At 54.3% G+C, this 14,586-nt stretch overlaps 5 protein-coding genes across 5 annotated transcripts; 2 read left to right on the top strand and 3 right to left on the bottom strand.

Moving 5' to 3' along the window:
- Positions 1–131: 131 nt before the first annotated feature.
- Positions 132–941, top strand: HER10_EVM0000042 (uncharacterized protein; the record flags this gene model as incomplete). The annotated part of the gene is made up of 3 exons (XM_035469839.1): positions 132–174; positions 229–553; positions 623–941. The coding sequence occupies 3 exons, from the start codon at positions 132–134 to the stop codon at positions 939–941; spliced, it is 687 nt and encodes a 228-aa protein (XP_035333629.1).
- Positions 942–1,232: 291 nt separating this feature from the next.
- On the bottom strand, positions 1,233–4,436 carry HER10_EVM0010307 (copper amine oxidase). Its single transcript, XM_035479771.1, has 4 exons — positions 3,401–4,436; positions 2,447–3,337; positions 1,915–2,395; positions 1,233–1,828 (listed from the first exon to the last, which is right to left on the bottom strand). The coding sequence occupies exons 1-4, from the start codon at positions 3,686–3,688 to the stop codon at positions 1,437–1,439; spliced, it is 2,052 nt and encodes a 683-aa protein (XP_035334322.1). The 5' UTR covers positions 3,689–4,436; the 3' UTR covers positions 1,233–1,436.
- A 1,394-nt stretch (positions 4,437–5,830) lies between these two features.
- On the top strand, positions 5,831–6,804 carry HER10_EVM0006409 (uncharacterized protein; the record flags this gene model as incomplete). Its single annotated transcript, XM_035475993.1, has 3 exons — positions 5,831–5,998; positions 6,080–6,364; positions 6,406–6,804. 3 exons carry the CDS (start codon positions 5,831–5,833, stop codon positions 6,802–6,804), a joined length of 852 nt encoding a protein of 283 aa, XP_035334049.1.
- A 260-nt stretch (positions 6,805–7,064) lies between these two features.
- HER10_EVM0008957 (uncharacterized protein) lies at positions 7,065–8,564 on the bottom strand (the record flags this gene model as incomplete). The annotated part of the gene is made up of 1 exon (XM_035478462.1): positions 7,065–8,564. The coding sequence occupies one exon, from the start codon at positions 8,562–8,564 to the stop codon at positions 7,065–7,067; it is 1,500 nt and encodes a 499-aa protein (XP_035334231.1).
- Positions 8,565–11,382: 2,818 nt separating this feature from the next.
- On the bottom strand, positions 11,383–12,080 carry HER10_EVM0001540 (CFEM domain-containing protein; the record flags this gene model as incomplete). Its single annotated transcript, XM_035471284.1, has 2 exons — positions 11,383–11,702; positions 11,807–12,080. 2 exons carry the CDS (start codon positions 12,078–12,080, stop codon positions 11,383–11,385), a joined length of 594 nt encoding a protein of 197 aa, XP_035333732.1.
- Positions 12,081–14,586: the final 2,506 nt, after the last annotated feature.

A 14,586-nucleotide genomic window follows, 5' to 3' on the forward strand; every position in this document is an offset into this window, starting at 1 on the left:
CTGGTTTCCTTCGTCTTTGCTTTCTTCCACATACATCACCCTTCCAACAGCATCCATCAATCCAGCAACCGAAGCTCGACACTCTTCTCTCTCACATCAAACTTGATCATCACAACACATGATCTGCAGCCATGGCTACTCCCAACAGAACAGAGCCACCCAATTTCCGCAGAGGTATGTCAGCCTAATTGCCTCGCCCCGTACCTTCCACATGGTAACACCTCGCAGAAGAACTCAAATCGCGGTTCTACTCAGTTTTGGAGCTGTCTAATTCTGAAGCTCCACGCTCCGTCGTCGAGGAGGCTGCGGCCGCGCTTCTTCTGGAATCAGGGCTTCTTTCCAGAGAACAATCCGTTCTCCATTCTTTGCTTGCTGATCTCCCCGAGGGCTATGTTGAGCACGCGGAAGAAGCGCTCAGGCATGCCAACCTAGCCACATCCACCATATCGATCCTCCACCCTGCCGTTGGGCCTCTGATCACCTTGTTGGAGATGAGCCTGGAGAATGCGCGTTGCTACCAAACCGTTATCGACCGCGCGGTAAAGGAGGGAGTGTTCGTATCACTCCTTTCTCCCATTAACAACCGAGTTTGAACGCGAGGCTAATGCGATTGGAATAACAGGGTCGACATAGAAATCATGATGGAGCTCCTTGCCGATGAGGGTAAGCTGCAGCTGTTCCTCATGAGATCCATCGCTGCCATGGACGCCGCCCATGGACCTCCCCGAACCGCGCCCAAATATGTCTTATCTCTCTCCAGAGCGCCTGCTTATGATCTCGAGACGACTTCGCTTCTCAGAGGCCTCATGGCTCGTCTGCAGTTCGCCAACAAGGGTGCAGAAGCCACTCCCGAGGAAGCCGCTCCCGAGGAAACTCCTCCCAATGCCAAAGAGACCGGTGGCAAAGTTCCCGATGCGAAGATTGAGCCAGACTCCATTTAGGACAGATAGCACCGACTCCCATTTCCAAGGCGAAGTCTAGAAGTTTTTCTACTATCGACTTGGTTGGCCGGCATGGATGGGGTTGCCACAAGTTCCACCTCTCAATTGTACGTGTGCCGCACCCGAGTGTCAGAGTGTTCGTGCTAACGAAGTCCAAAAAGACCAACCACGATACTCTGCCTTTGCTGTCTAGTGGACGCGTGTCTTGGTGGCTAGTATCGACTGTCATTCATTATCGGGTCAGTCTCCCTGCGCTATCGCACTTGACGATCCTCTGCGGGTTGGGAGATGGGCGGAACGCTTGTTCTTCTCGATTGAAGTGAAGCCCTGGGAAAGCGCTATGGGTCTGCAGAGCATAGGATTCTATCATACAGTACACAAGAGAAGCAGCCATGCGCTGTCAAACGAAAATTTGCTATTCAATACTATGTGCATGCCTAAATATTTTATCTAAAACGCTTCATTCAGAATTTCTGCGTACAGAAACCAACCACCTCACAACTTACTCTTCCCCGGCGCACAGCACGACTCCCCAGCAGCCGCACCGCCCGTAAAAGCAAGCTTGCTCACCCCATCCGCCGCCTCCAGCGCGCCCTTGCCGGCCGCGACCTGGCTCGGGGTACTGCAGTAGCTGGGCGGGACGTCCATGACGGGGTTGTTCGCGAAGAAGTTGCGCGGCCGCAGGAGAAGGGTGATGGGTTCCACGGGCATGATGGGGAAGTCCTCGGGCGCGGGGATATGGGTGACGCCGAACGTGTGCCAGAGGACAATGTCCTCTTGCTCGATGGACTCTGTGCCGTCGCCGATCCATTCGGGGATGCCGGAGGAGGGCTCGCCTGAGGTTTGGGGGACGTGGCGGCCCGCGGGCCAGAGTTCGTCGTCGCGGTCTGTTGGGTTTGGTCAGTTTTTATTCCAACCGAAGAGGTGGTGGAGTAATGAGAAGGAGAGAGGGGGAGGGAGAAGGGAGACTTACACTTTGTGACGTGCACAGCGTGTCTCGCGAAACCAGCGCGCTTCCACACCAACGACCCCTCCTTGGGCAGCAACCCAGGAACCTCTCTGCTCACAAGCTTATAACTCGCCGGCTTCCCGCTGTACGGATGCAGCTTATCCGTATTCGCAATCTCCCAGGTGCGGCTCGTCGACCCGTCATAATCAGTCTTTGACTTGCCCGTGGTGTCGAGCTTGGTCTTCTTGGCGTAAAAGGCGTTTCCGTAAAAGTTCTCGGGGGATCCGACGGGCGCGTCGGAGGCGACGGCGTCGGCGACGAAGACGGTGTTGCGGGGGCCGTCGATGTTGGCGTCGACGCGCAGGCAGAAGAGGTGCTGGTGGTTGTGGGCGTTGACGCCCGGGTAGACTTGGGTGCCCCAGCCTTTTGTGTCTTCGCCTGGGTTGAGAGAGTAGGTGTTTAGGATGCCGGTGAGTTTGATTTCGGGCTGGATTGTGCCGTCTTGCTGGTGGGGTGTTAGTCTCTTGTCTCTGAAATTTCAATAAGGGAAACCTACGTGGAAGATCCATTGGATTGCGTATTCGTAGTTTGCGGCGGTGAAGATTTGCTGGATGATGAGCTTGCGGCCGCGGGTGACGATGACGGAGTCGTCGCGGAAGTCGGTGTGCTTGAAGAGGATGCCGCTGTCCTCCTCGTGGATGCAGATGGCGTTCTTGATGGTGCGCACGCCGCCGTTGCGGGTGGGGAACTCGGCGTCGAGGTAGTGGATCTCGCCCTTGCAGTCGCAGCCGAGCGAGAGGCTGTTCGTCATGTATCCGGCGCCGTACTCGCCGAGGTCGAAGGCGTGCTTGCGCTGGTGAGGGTGCTCCGGGTTTCCGTAGGGGACGACCATCTCCGCAAGAGATAAACGGTAAAAGATGGGGCGGACATTGCCCTTGTCGTTGTAGGTGATGTTGCTGAGGACGATGCCCTCGCGGTAGTTGAAGCCGATGTGGAAGTTCCAGTTCTGCCAGGCGATCTGGCGGCCCTGCATCTGGAAGGAGACGCCCTGGGGCTGGGTGATGTTGATGGGCTTGAGGTCGGTGCGGTAGCCGCCGGACTGCTTCTTCACAGCGGCGGGCGTGTAGTCGACGGGGGCGGCCTTGCTGAGGGGCCGGCGGACGGTGGGGATGTCGATGGCGATGATGGCCTGCTTGTCGGCGTCGTAGATGGGGCAGAAGTCGAGGGGGTACTGGTACTGGCAGGTGTCCGGGTCCGGGCGGTAGTACATGAGGGCCTGCTGGAGGCGGATGGTGTTGCCGTGGCGCTCGTCGTAGCCGATTGTCCAGGGGTCGCAGTAGACCTTGTGCATGTCTGATTTGGGGATGCCGGAGATTTCGCACTGCTCGATGACCTTGGGGTCGGTGCGGCAGATGTGTTCGACGATTTGGAGCTCTTCCATTGTGATCTGTGGTTGTGGTGTTAGTCTTGGACTCGCGAGGGAAACAATTGTGGTGGAGGGGGAACTGACGATGGGCTGCACGCCTTGCATGAGCTCCCACTTGGTGATGGCGCCGGAGGCGAGGTCAACGAGGCCGTCGTAGACCTTGCCGCCCTTTGCGATGACGACAACGTCGGCGATGCGGGCGGGGAGGGGTGTTGTCGAGGGCGAGGCGAGCCATTTTGTCAGTTCGGCCTTGCGGGGTTCGTGGAGGGAGACGACGTTGAAGAAGACATCGCCGTGGGCCTTTGTGACGGCGGCGATGGCCTTTTCAATCTCTGCGGACGAGAGGGGATCTAGAGGGTGCGGTGGCGCCATTGTGTTTGTGTCTCTGTGGTGGTGTGAAGATTCTCTGCGTGTATGGTTATACAGGTTTCCTTGTCACCGAGAGAGAGAAAGGTGTTTCGAGAAGTCAATGGCGAGTGTGGAGGGTATCGAGAGAATTGCGATTGGGGATTGAGGGAAGTCGAGCTCTAGATAAAGCTACAGCTTATATCTCCAAATCGATCAAGGGGATCCCCAGAGTGAGGCCCCTCGCCCCTCTTCTTCCGACCAGGAGCGCGCAAGATAGGCGCGCTCTCTCGTTCTCATCCGATGCGCGACTCATCCCTCCAAGACCAGCCGGATCAGGCAATGCAAGCCCATGGCGACCTGGGGTATCTCTCGGGGGCCGTTCAGACGACAAACGAGTGTGCACCGTACCTTGCACAAGCTATGTGGCGCGTCATGCCAATTGGCAAAGGGCGTTGTAAGCCGTTGCGATTCGATAAGTCAAGTCATTGGACACGGTGGAGAAGTCGGAATTGGTTTGATAAGAGCTTTAGCTTTAGCTTCTTAGTATCGCGGAATTGAGGTACAGGATAGGATGCAAGTTGTAAGGCGTGGTCAACGTTTCGTCTGGTCAACCCGATAAGGACGGTCGCACACAGACTGTGCATTAGCTGCGAATTTCCGACGGTTCGTCTCCAGGGAATCGAGAGAACTCCAAGAAACTCCAGGTTAGCTCAAGCGCGGGGGACATGGAAGAATCGTTGGTCTTGCTTGGAGACTCCCATCGGAAGTGATGCAGAAGAGACATGGAGGGGAGAAACGACCAGAAAGTGGGGGGAAGGGCGAGACGAGGGACTGGATGGGGAAACCTTAGACGATAAGCTCTGGCCCTCTAACCTCCGGGTGTCCTTATCAGAGGTGGACCCTCAGCGACCCACTCTCCGGGACCGGAGGTATCGGTTTGCACGGCTGTTTTGGTGGGGCCCTGCTCGGAACCGCAGGCGCTGCCAGGTTCGGGCGAGCGGTGACTGCTCTGACCACTCAGGAAATGCCGGGTAAAATCGCCTAATTGAGTTTAGCTGGGGATTCTGACCACTCAGGATGAAGCTGTGAGTTGTCATCGTCGAATGCTTTACCTAAAGGCACCTCAACCAACCTTTGAACTCTTTCATGTCACAGATAGGACTAACCCATTTCTTGCCCAAATGTGCGAAGCTGCGAAGGTCCGAAAGTGCGAAAGGACAGCTGGACGTTAAAGTCTTGGAAGATGTCCCGATCCCTACGGCAGGATATCTAGCTCTTTTGAAGTTGTTCTTGATGGAGTAACCTGCCCTACATATCGTGCAGCGAGAGTGTCATCGCTCAACATTAAGGAACCTACCTACATTAATGAGGGCCCTGCGGCAGGATGCCATGTGCCGTGCAGCCGCGTGATGGGCGCAGCAATCCAGGCACATTGCAGCGTGTTCTTGAAGTCTGTGTTGATGCCAGTGGGTGATTGCTTCAATTACTCGGTAGAATTAGCGACGGACATAATCAGTTGCGTTAGGTGCATCAAAGCCCTGAATGTAGACGACGATGGAGGCAGGTGGCACAATGTCCGATGCATCGGAGTTAAGAGGTGTTCGTGATGACGTCAGCAAAATTTCTGCCATCGTCGCGCTCACTCGATGCCTCAACTGTGACTTCCGTCTGGTGAAGGTTGACCGGGACATCATTAGCCACACCGTCTGACCTATTGCTTGGGCAGATTTGAGCCTCTAATACATTCATCATCAGCCAATTTGGCATAAGGCACGTCTCATTGTCTGTCATCGATCGGCCTCGAGACTGTGGCAAACAACTAATTGAGCCACAGCGTAGAGCCATCCTCAAGTAAAAGAGTCATCGGTATTGAGGGAACCTCAGAGATACCATATTGAATCGCAAGAGCAGTTGAAAAGGCTCTTTTCGGGACAAACCCTGCGTCTTGGTTGCATGACCAAGAGCTTGCAACACAGACTCCAGATAGGATATTTCAGTTTCCGGAGCATCAAAAGCATTCTACTATCAAGAAACTCAGCAGCTCCAGCTACCCCGGATCTACCCCAGGCCCAGATTTCCCCGGCCCCGGTCCCGACGCCGTATTCCTCAACTCCCGCCCCCCTACCCACCCACTCAGCCAAGACACCACTCCCAGCCAACATCACAATGGCCACATTCGCAACCCCTCTGCCGCAATCAAGCCGGTCCGAGATCCTCGAATGGCGCTTCCCAAAACCCTACCACCAATACGTCCTGACCGGCAAGTCTCGTGCAGCATGGCACACCTCCTTCGTCATCCCCCAACTCAACCTCCTCCTCGACGCAGGCCTGGTCGTGAACAACCTGCGCCCAAAACACATCTTCATCACCCACGGCCACTCAGACCACTGCCTCCTCGCCCCGGCCTTCACCAAGCGCGAAGACCCACCAGACATCTTCTGCCCCGTCGAGATGAAGAAGGCCTTTGACGACTTTTGCCTCGCAAAGACCCTCCTCAACCGCGGCGGTCTCACAACCAGCAGCGACGCCGAGGCCGTGGGTCTCAAGGTCGACGGTAAAGGCACCGACGAGGATGGCAGGACGGAAGGGGAGAGGGCGTTCCTGGGCACGCACGTCACGACGGCCGTCAGACACGGCGACGTGGTGCCGCTGCGACGCCTCAAGGGCATGGACGCCCTCGTGTTTCAGTGCGACCACAACGTCCCGCCGTAGGCTACGTCTTCCGGACAACGACGCATAAGCTCAAGGCCGAGTATACCTCGCTTCCCGGCCCGGAGCTCAAGAGCCTGCGGCAGTCGGGCGTGGAGTTGACGGCGCCCGTGACGACGCCCGTGTTTGCGTTCCTTGGTGATACGACGGCGTCGACGCTGGCTGCTGAGCCGGAGTGGTTGTCGCAGGGGATCCCGGTGGTGATTACCGAGTGCAGTTTCTTGTATGATGAGCATGATGCGCAGGCGGAGAAGACGAAGCATACCAAGTGGAAGGATCTCGACAAAGTGGTGCGCAAGTGGCCCAAGACGACGTTTATTTTGACGCATTTTAGTATGCGGTATAGCAACAAGGATGTTGTTGCGTTCTTCAATGGGCTGGAGGATCCGCCGAAGAATATTGTCGTTTGGGCGGATGGGCAGCCGGAGTAAAGTTTAGGCGGGCTAGAGACAGCATTGGTAGAGGTCATTTGTCTGAATCAAGCGAGAGATGCTTACCTCTCAGATGAAAAGACGCAAGACGTCAGTAGAACATTTATAGACCAGCAGTCCTTCAGTAGACACTCTGTCGATTCCGGTCCCTTGGACAACGCTAATATGATGAGGCACATACACTGGCAATCCACGAATCGCCCTTCCAAACAGTCCCAATATCTCATTCATCTCAGTCATTCAACAAGATGCGTACACAATCACTGCACCTTCATCCCAGCAAACACATCACTCGTCATAGCCGTCCACAGATCCATCAAATAATTCTTCCTCGGCGCCCACCGCCCCGACCCAGCCTTGGGAAACACCTTTGCGGCATTCCGCACATAGGTCGACTTGAGCGGCATCATCGCGTTGGGCTTCATATTCGGATCCTCGAGCAGCGGCGTCACCGCTCTCAACCTCTTCTTCTCCATCCCACGCCACAACCTCACCAAAAACGAGCTCGTCGCCTCCGCGCCGAGCGTCCACGACGCGTTGGCGTACCCGAACACGTAGGCCATGTTCGGCATATCCTGCAGCATGCAGCCCTTGAAGGCGAATTTGGTGTTGGGGTCCACGCGCCGGCCGTCTACGGAGAGGGCGATCGAGCCGGCGAAGCGGATCTTTAGACCTGTTGCCGTGACGATGATGTCTGGGTGGAGGACTCTTCCAGACTTCAACACGATGCCGGAGCCTGTCACCTCCTCAATAGTATCCGTCACCACATCCGCCTTCCCAGACCGCAGCGCCTGATAGAAATCCGAGTTCGGACACACGCAAAGACGTTGTTCCCAGGGGTTATACCGCGGCTTAAAGTGCGGATCGAGCGGGATATTCGGCGGCAACTGCTTCTTCGCCGCGCCCAACAGGAACCGGCGTGCGGAGCCGGGGAACCACTGACAGTAGTAGTACAAGATATACGACAACAGGAAATACTGCACCCGCAGAATCCGGCTCGAGACGGACTTCGGCAGGATGGAGAGCATGAAGCGCTGCAGGCCGGCTTTGCGGGAGGGCATGCCGATGATGTAGGTCGGGCTTCGCTGGAGCATCGTCACGCGCGCGGCGTCGGTGGCGATGTTGGGGAGGAGGGTGACGGCCGTGGCGCCGCTGCCGATGATGACGACGTTTTTGTTGGTGTAGTCTAGGTCCTTGGGCCAGAATTGCGGGTGGACGAGGTGGCCTTGGAAGGTGTCGATGCCGGGGATCGCGGCGGCGAGGGGCTGTTCGTAGTCGTAGTATCCTGTGCCGAGGACGACGAACCGCGCGGCGATGGTCTTTGTCTGTTGCTTCTCGTTTGTGCCTTCGTTACCTCCTGTGACTGAGGCCTTGAGGATCCATCTGCAGGTTGGCGAGTTCCAGTCCGCGGAGGCGACTTGGTGGTTGTACTTTATGTGTCTGTCGATGCCGTGCTCGGAGGCCGATTCTTCGAGGTAGGCGCAGATTTCGGGGCCACCTGCGAGGGGGTTCTCGCCCTTCCACGGGTTCCATGAGAAGCCAAAGGTGTAGATGTCCGAGTCGGAACGGATGCCGGGGTACTGGAATAAGTCCCACGTCCCGCCCATCCGTGGACGGCCTTCGAGGATGGCGTAGCTTGCGTTCTTGGGGCCGTGAGATTGGAGGTAGTATGCGGTGTTGATGCCAGAGATACCGGCGCCGATGATGATGTAGTCGTAGATCTCGTCTACCTTGAGGTCTGCGGGATGAGTTGACGCCATTTTGATGGTTTTGTTAGTTAGTACACATACGTATACGGTGTGACGAGCAAGAAGACTTCTATGAGCAATTGCACATGGGGTTCATCCACCTTTTGTATGATTCATGTGAAGGACTATCTACTACATGAAAAGCATACCCACCTCGTAACATCTAAACCAACCAATGTCCGACCGTGGCGAGGGTCCTGCGCTTAGGTTTCCTAATCCAGTGTCACAGAAACGCAGAGTTGCCGAGGCTTGCGAGATGGGATGAAACCTAGAAACCTGCGTCCAATGTGTTTCTCGACTTGTTTTACCAAGCAACCCGTCACACGAACGGGGGAAAAGAGGGAGCTCGGGGTATCGGCGTGTTCGTTCGGCCTCCGTTTCTCTATGGGAGACCCGTGTGTGGTGCATACTATGTCAAAAGACCATGATTCATACCTGCAAGTAGGTAGTCGATGGTGAGGGGAATAGGTCCAGCCAAGGAAAGCACTGCATGAACCCACCTAACACAACTGAGTTGTCAAAATATGTGGGTTTAGACCGTCTAGTTGTCATTGTTACTCTAAAGGTGACTTCACCTCTTCGCTACGGGCGTCCGCGGGTGCGGAGAGAATACTAGTGTCTCAAAAACGACTCCATTACCCCCACGCATTGACCTAGCTTTCAACTTGCCTCGGCTGTTGGTCTCGCTTTAGACGCGATCATGAGATCAGACGACGATCTTTAGGACGAGACGGGGCCCGGAAAATGACACCCCCGGTGAGACAACGTGGACGCAGCTTTCCGAATGCGAAAGTGCCATGTCGGTCGGCGCATGTGCGGGGCCTCCGTTGGACTTATAATCTCCCCGATCGGCTCCGGGCCGTATGAGTGCTCTCCCGTGCAAGTACTAGGCTACTCCCGCCCCCGCGCCCCCCGCATCTTTACTTGACATTCGGCCATCCGGCACTCGCGTAAGGTTGAAGATAGAGCTTGCTATCTTGCGTCTTACCCCGTGGGGAAAGCGCAGTCATAGTGAGAAGTATAAATGGTACTAATGTTTATATTAACCTAGATGAGTAACTCGTTTCTTTCCTAGCTGGTGACTTCGGGCCCTTCTCTTGACTGCTCTTGATAGGATCCTCACTTGATTAATTCCCTTGAGATCATCCTGATCAATGCTCTCAGGAAATCAAACTCTCGGTCCCACAGCATGGGTTTTGACTGCCGGGCTTGGATTGAGTCGGAGTTTCGGACAGCTGAGCTTAACATGAGAGTGCTCACAAAATCGCCACTGAATTTGCGATTAGTCAACATATCAGTCTCGAATTCTTGCGCTTTCAAGGCCATGATTGACCTGACCATTTGAAAGACCAGGTGTTGGTCATTCTGCTGACTATTTTTCGGTCTCCGTTGCGGACATGGTTTACAAAGACGAATCGATAATATGTCACTGGAGTTAGAATCAGAGCTAATTGATATTTACAGACCTACAACTATGACACAAAAAGGAGTAGGTCACTCAAGGATTGCTGATTAACAGCAGGAGATCATTCCACTGAGTTCAATTTTCCATGGGCCGTCAACACTTGAAGATAAGCAAAGATAGATACGTTGACGTTGACGTCGACGAGCAGATGAAATCTCTCAAGAGCTAACCACTTCCTAAGTGACCAGACTCAAAGCAACGGAGTGTCGGGAGATCTTCGACAGAGACGTCGCAACATCAGTCTCCGCGGCCCGTTGGGGAGCACCCGCAGCAATACAACCCCTCTTGCGGGCCGGTAAGTGGCCATGCTTGTTTGAGTTGCCCACATGAGGTTAGATTACTTGGTCATAATAACATAGAAATATGCGAACTTGGGTTCTTACCTTGACGTAAGGTATATATAGGTATTCCTTGAGTATTTTCGTGGCTTCATTGAGTACATGTAAACAATTTCTTGAATGCCCTTCTCTACAGCATCGACATAAGATAACAACGGCCTTGACTTGCCTAGCTTGAGGAATACGTACCACTTCATATTTTCGACAACGTAAGCTTGCAGGAAGTCACTTTACAATTGATATTGCACAATGAGTCACCTGACCAATGACTCAATGACCCCAGGTTCGCAGAGTGCAGTTACCCCTGAGAAGGTCTTTATATGGCTACGGGGTCTTTATGCATCTGAGGTAAATGCATTCGAACCCACATGGAGAATGGATGAGGTCCAAAGTCGAACCAAGTTGGTCCTGGGACGGCTCAGGCCAAAGATAGTCAAATCAACTGATGAGGGACCAGGGACGAACTCTGTGCTCATGCAAGCGTGAGATACGATCAAAGGAGTGTCATTTTATCATTGTTCATCGCCGTGATCAAATTTGACCTGCTCAAGCAAAGGCATCAATCAAGCAATCAAAGTGCCTGAAGTTGAGCTCAATGCGTAAATGTTCTATAATTAGGATTAAACAACTAACCCCATCTTCGACAATGTCGTCCTCCAAACCGGCGTCCCGGTCCAAAATACAAAATACAGACGACCATGTATGGCTCATAGCCCTGAGTGATCATGTGTAGTCGTAAGATGGGAGCGCCTCGCCCTGGCCATTGACTTCCCTGCGAGAAAGTTGCATGTGGCCTTGAATTGACTGTGTCGTATGAGGTCGTCGGTAGAAGAAGAGTCGGGCTGAGTATGTAGGTCGCCGGCCTCTGGGTATATCCGTCCATAAGTCATGATGTAAAAGTGGTGTTGTGAAGAAGAAGTAATGATGCAAGTAGCCGACTGCCCTGATTTTCTCCGCCAGGCAAAAACATTCTTAGCGAAGTCATCAATCCTTTCTAGATTGATAGTCCATCCAAGCTAAATTCGACTCATTGCGCGACCACAGCGGCTACTGCCACTCCGACAAAGGCGACGAGCATAGCGAGACTTGAGTCAGATTGGCGACCTGCAGCATTGACGGGCGACGACGTCGAGAACGGGGGGCTGGTGGGGAGGGGATTCCATGTGTCTCCGCCGCCACCGCCTTGCGTTGCCGAGGCAGACGCAGAACCTCCGCCGCCGGCGCCTCCAGATGCCGTTGCTGTTGCGGTCGCAGGCGATGAAGCGAACGAAGAGCCCGAGATGGCTGAGACGAATGACCCGGACACCGTTGAGCCACCAACAGCCCCTGCGCCGACACAACCGCAGACTTGATCCTGTTAGCTAGTGTCCAGCAAAGATTGATTGACGCGTCGTGAGCATCGTCCATGAAAACAGACGCTAAGCATTAAACGCCCTCGCGGAGAGGCTTACCAGATGAAGCTCCGTTGATGACAGCCTGGAACGACGCGGCCGGGCAGCCCGTTGCAACACAGGGCTCAATGGCGGCGTAGAGAGCCGCCTCTTGTCCACACTGACATGAAAAGTCGAGGCTATCGCATCCTACAAAGGACGCGCCGTCGAGGAAACAGCTTTGCGCGCAGGAAGGAATAGCTGTGACGGCGACGCTCGCGCAGTTTTCCGCCGCCGCCACGCCGCTCGCCAGCAACACCGCGCCGGCGACGAGACGAGTGAAGTTCTTCTTCATCATGATATATGATATGATATGTCTCTGTACTCTTCTTGACCGAGTACTGTTTGGTTAAGCGATTGTGAAGTTTGGTCGAATTGGGAGATGGTGAAACGAGGAGTGCTTCAAGGAGTCTTGTTGAACATGGAGATGGAGCGTCCAATTCGTTCCTGGGCGGTCTGGATACATGCAGGAGAAAGGGAGAATGGGGGGACAAGCTTCCTTTGTGGAGGGAGACTGTAGGAAAACCCTGCATGGGGGAGAGGGTGGGAGTGGGAACGGGGACATAGAAAAGAGAGCAACCGACAATCACGTTTGGCCTTTTGTCACCCACTTCGCGATAAACACCACAAACGACTCATAGCCGTGGAGCTCTAGACCAGCAAGCCTGGGCTTCCTTCAGCTGCACGTTGCAGCTCAGCTAGCTTCCTCGGGAGCTATCTAATTTCCCTCACAAATTTTCGCTTTCACATGTGGGTTGCTGTGCTCCCAGCCGGCGGCTGGTCGGCATGAGGTCATGTCCGTCGAGCCGTAAATGGGAATATCATCACTAATACGACGCAGGTGGAGAGGGATGTCACCCACACCAGCGCACACACACACCAGCACACCAAAATCTTTCACTTACTAAGGCAAGGTCGTTGTCGTTCCTCCATTGCGCTATCTACTCGGCCGACTTCTCCTCATCCACTTTCCCCCGCAGTCAACCCCGGGGGGTCTGGGGACGGCGATGCCTTCCGATATGGGGCAAGACGCGGGGGAATCGACAGGGATGCCCGAGGGGGGATGGCGCTGATCCTTTTGGCCCTGGCACTACTGCGTGCGGCAAAGTCGCAGGTGTTGCTCTTTTAAGCTTTTTCCCTGGGGCGCGGACGAATCGTTTGTCTGATGATTGACTTGGCCGTTGGGATGGGCGAGCCATTTTGCCCAAGTCTTGGACGCCGGTCCGACCAGGAAGAGGCGCTGGCCTCGCGCTAAGTCAAACCCCCCACTTCCTGGCACCCCCCTGTTTCTGGCACCCACAAAAACGATGGGATCACAACCCAACCTCCTCATTACTATTAACTATTGATCCTCAACCACACCCACTACAATACAACTGCCAGCCTCACTAGGGCATTCAGAGTCGCTGGATTCAGCCGTAATAACCTCCTTTTCACCCGCTTCGATTTGAGCCCGATGGATATCCCTGATGTTCGCAAACTTCGTGTTGGGATCGATCTGAACAGTCTTCCTCTTCCTAACTGCAGCGTTGGTAACTTGGCCCTCAGGTGAGCCAGCTGCTGCTGGGCAACTGCCAGTTGCCAGGCCTGCTCTGTGAAGCCTTTTTCACCTTCCTGAACAGCAGCCGTTGAGTGCTGGTATCATTGTCGAGTTGGGTGTATAAGTGCAGTTGACCGCTGAGCTCTGCCAGCTTCCTGGGTGTCGACCAGACCACTGCAGAGGAAGCAGAATCCCATGGCTCAACAGGGGTAGTTTGTTGACCATTATGGCATCGCTTTTGCCCCGACTGGTTGGTTTGGGTGTGGTGGGCTTAGCAGAAGGCTCAGGTAATACCATAGGGTTCATCAGGGCTTAACCATCGCTACAGGGTGTAGACCAGTCCACTTCCAACCACTTCTGATGTTCGAGACTGATAGACCAGCAAGTCGAGCCTTCTGGTAACAGTCCAGGAAGTTCCTTTTACCTATAATGGTAGAGTCGTTCCATTGAGACAAGTAACCGAGCTCCTTCCGATAGGCTGACTTAACAGGGCTGAAGACAGACTGGTCAAGTGGCTGGAGGACATGAGAGGAGTGGTGGTAAGAACAGTAAATGGATATTGTTAATATAGCAATTCCACATGAAGTCTGTCGTCGTATGACTCCATGCCCATCCACAATCAACAGTCGAGCCTCGCCCTCAGCCTCGGGCATAGTCTGTGGGATAAACACCTTCTCTAACCATTCAATGGCAGTTAAGTCTGTAGTCCAGCCATTATCTGTTGCTGTAAACTCCCACCCATCGTATGGAACCAGATGTAATGGAAACCACTGTTGTTGGACCGTCTTCCTTGAAAATGATAAGAGGACGAAGTGCCCTACCCAAGGCTGAGATACACTCAATGATAGAGACCCATGCCCTCGACCCAGGTTGTTTCTTGCGAACAGACGTCGTCTCAGCCATGCCCAGCACTAACCCATTAGCTCCTGACCCTCGAGGATGCCAGTCTCATCCATATTATATCTGTTGGCTGGTTTGATGTCCTTGATCTCAGGGATAGCAAGGAACTTACCAGTTCCTAATGACCTCAGTAGATGCCCCATTAACGCGTCTAGAATCGATGGAACGACTTCTCTGAACCTTAATGATAGGGTTCCTTCTCACGAAGGCATAGATCCAGCCTTTCCTAATGGTTTGGTATCCCCAGCAGCAGCCAGAACTCGCTCTGCGAATTCCTTCACCTGTTGGTGCGTTGGTGCGAGGCCCAGCGAAGCCTGAATGCGAACCCATTGTGCCAGCTTACTCTCCTGGTCAGGAGACA

The sequence above is a fragment of the Colletotrichum scovillei genome (assembly GCF_011075155.1).
Source record: "Colletotrichum scovillei strain TJNH1 chromosome Unknown Contig00005, whole genome shotgun sequence".
In the NCBI taxonomy this organism is placed as follows: Eukaryota; Fungi; Ascomycota; class Sordariomycetes; order Glomerellales; family Glomerellaceae; genus Colletotrichum; species Colletotrichum scovillei.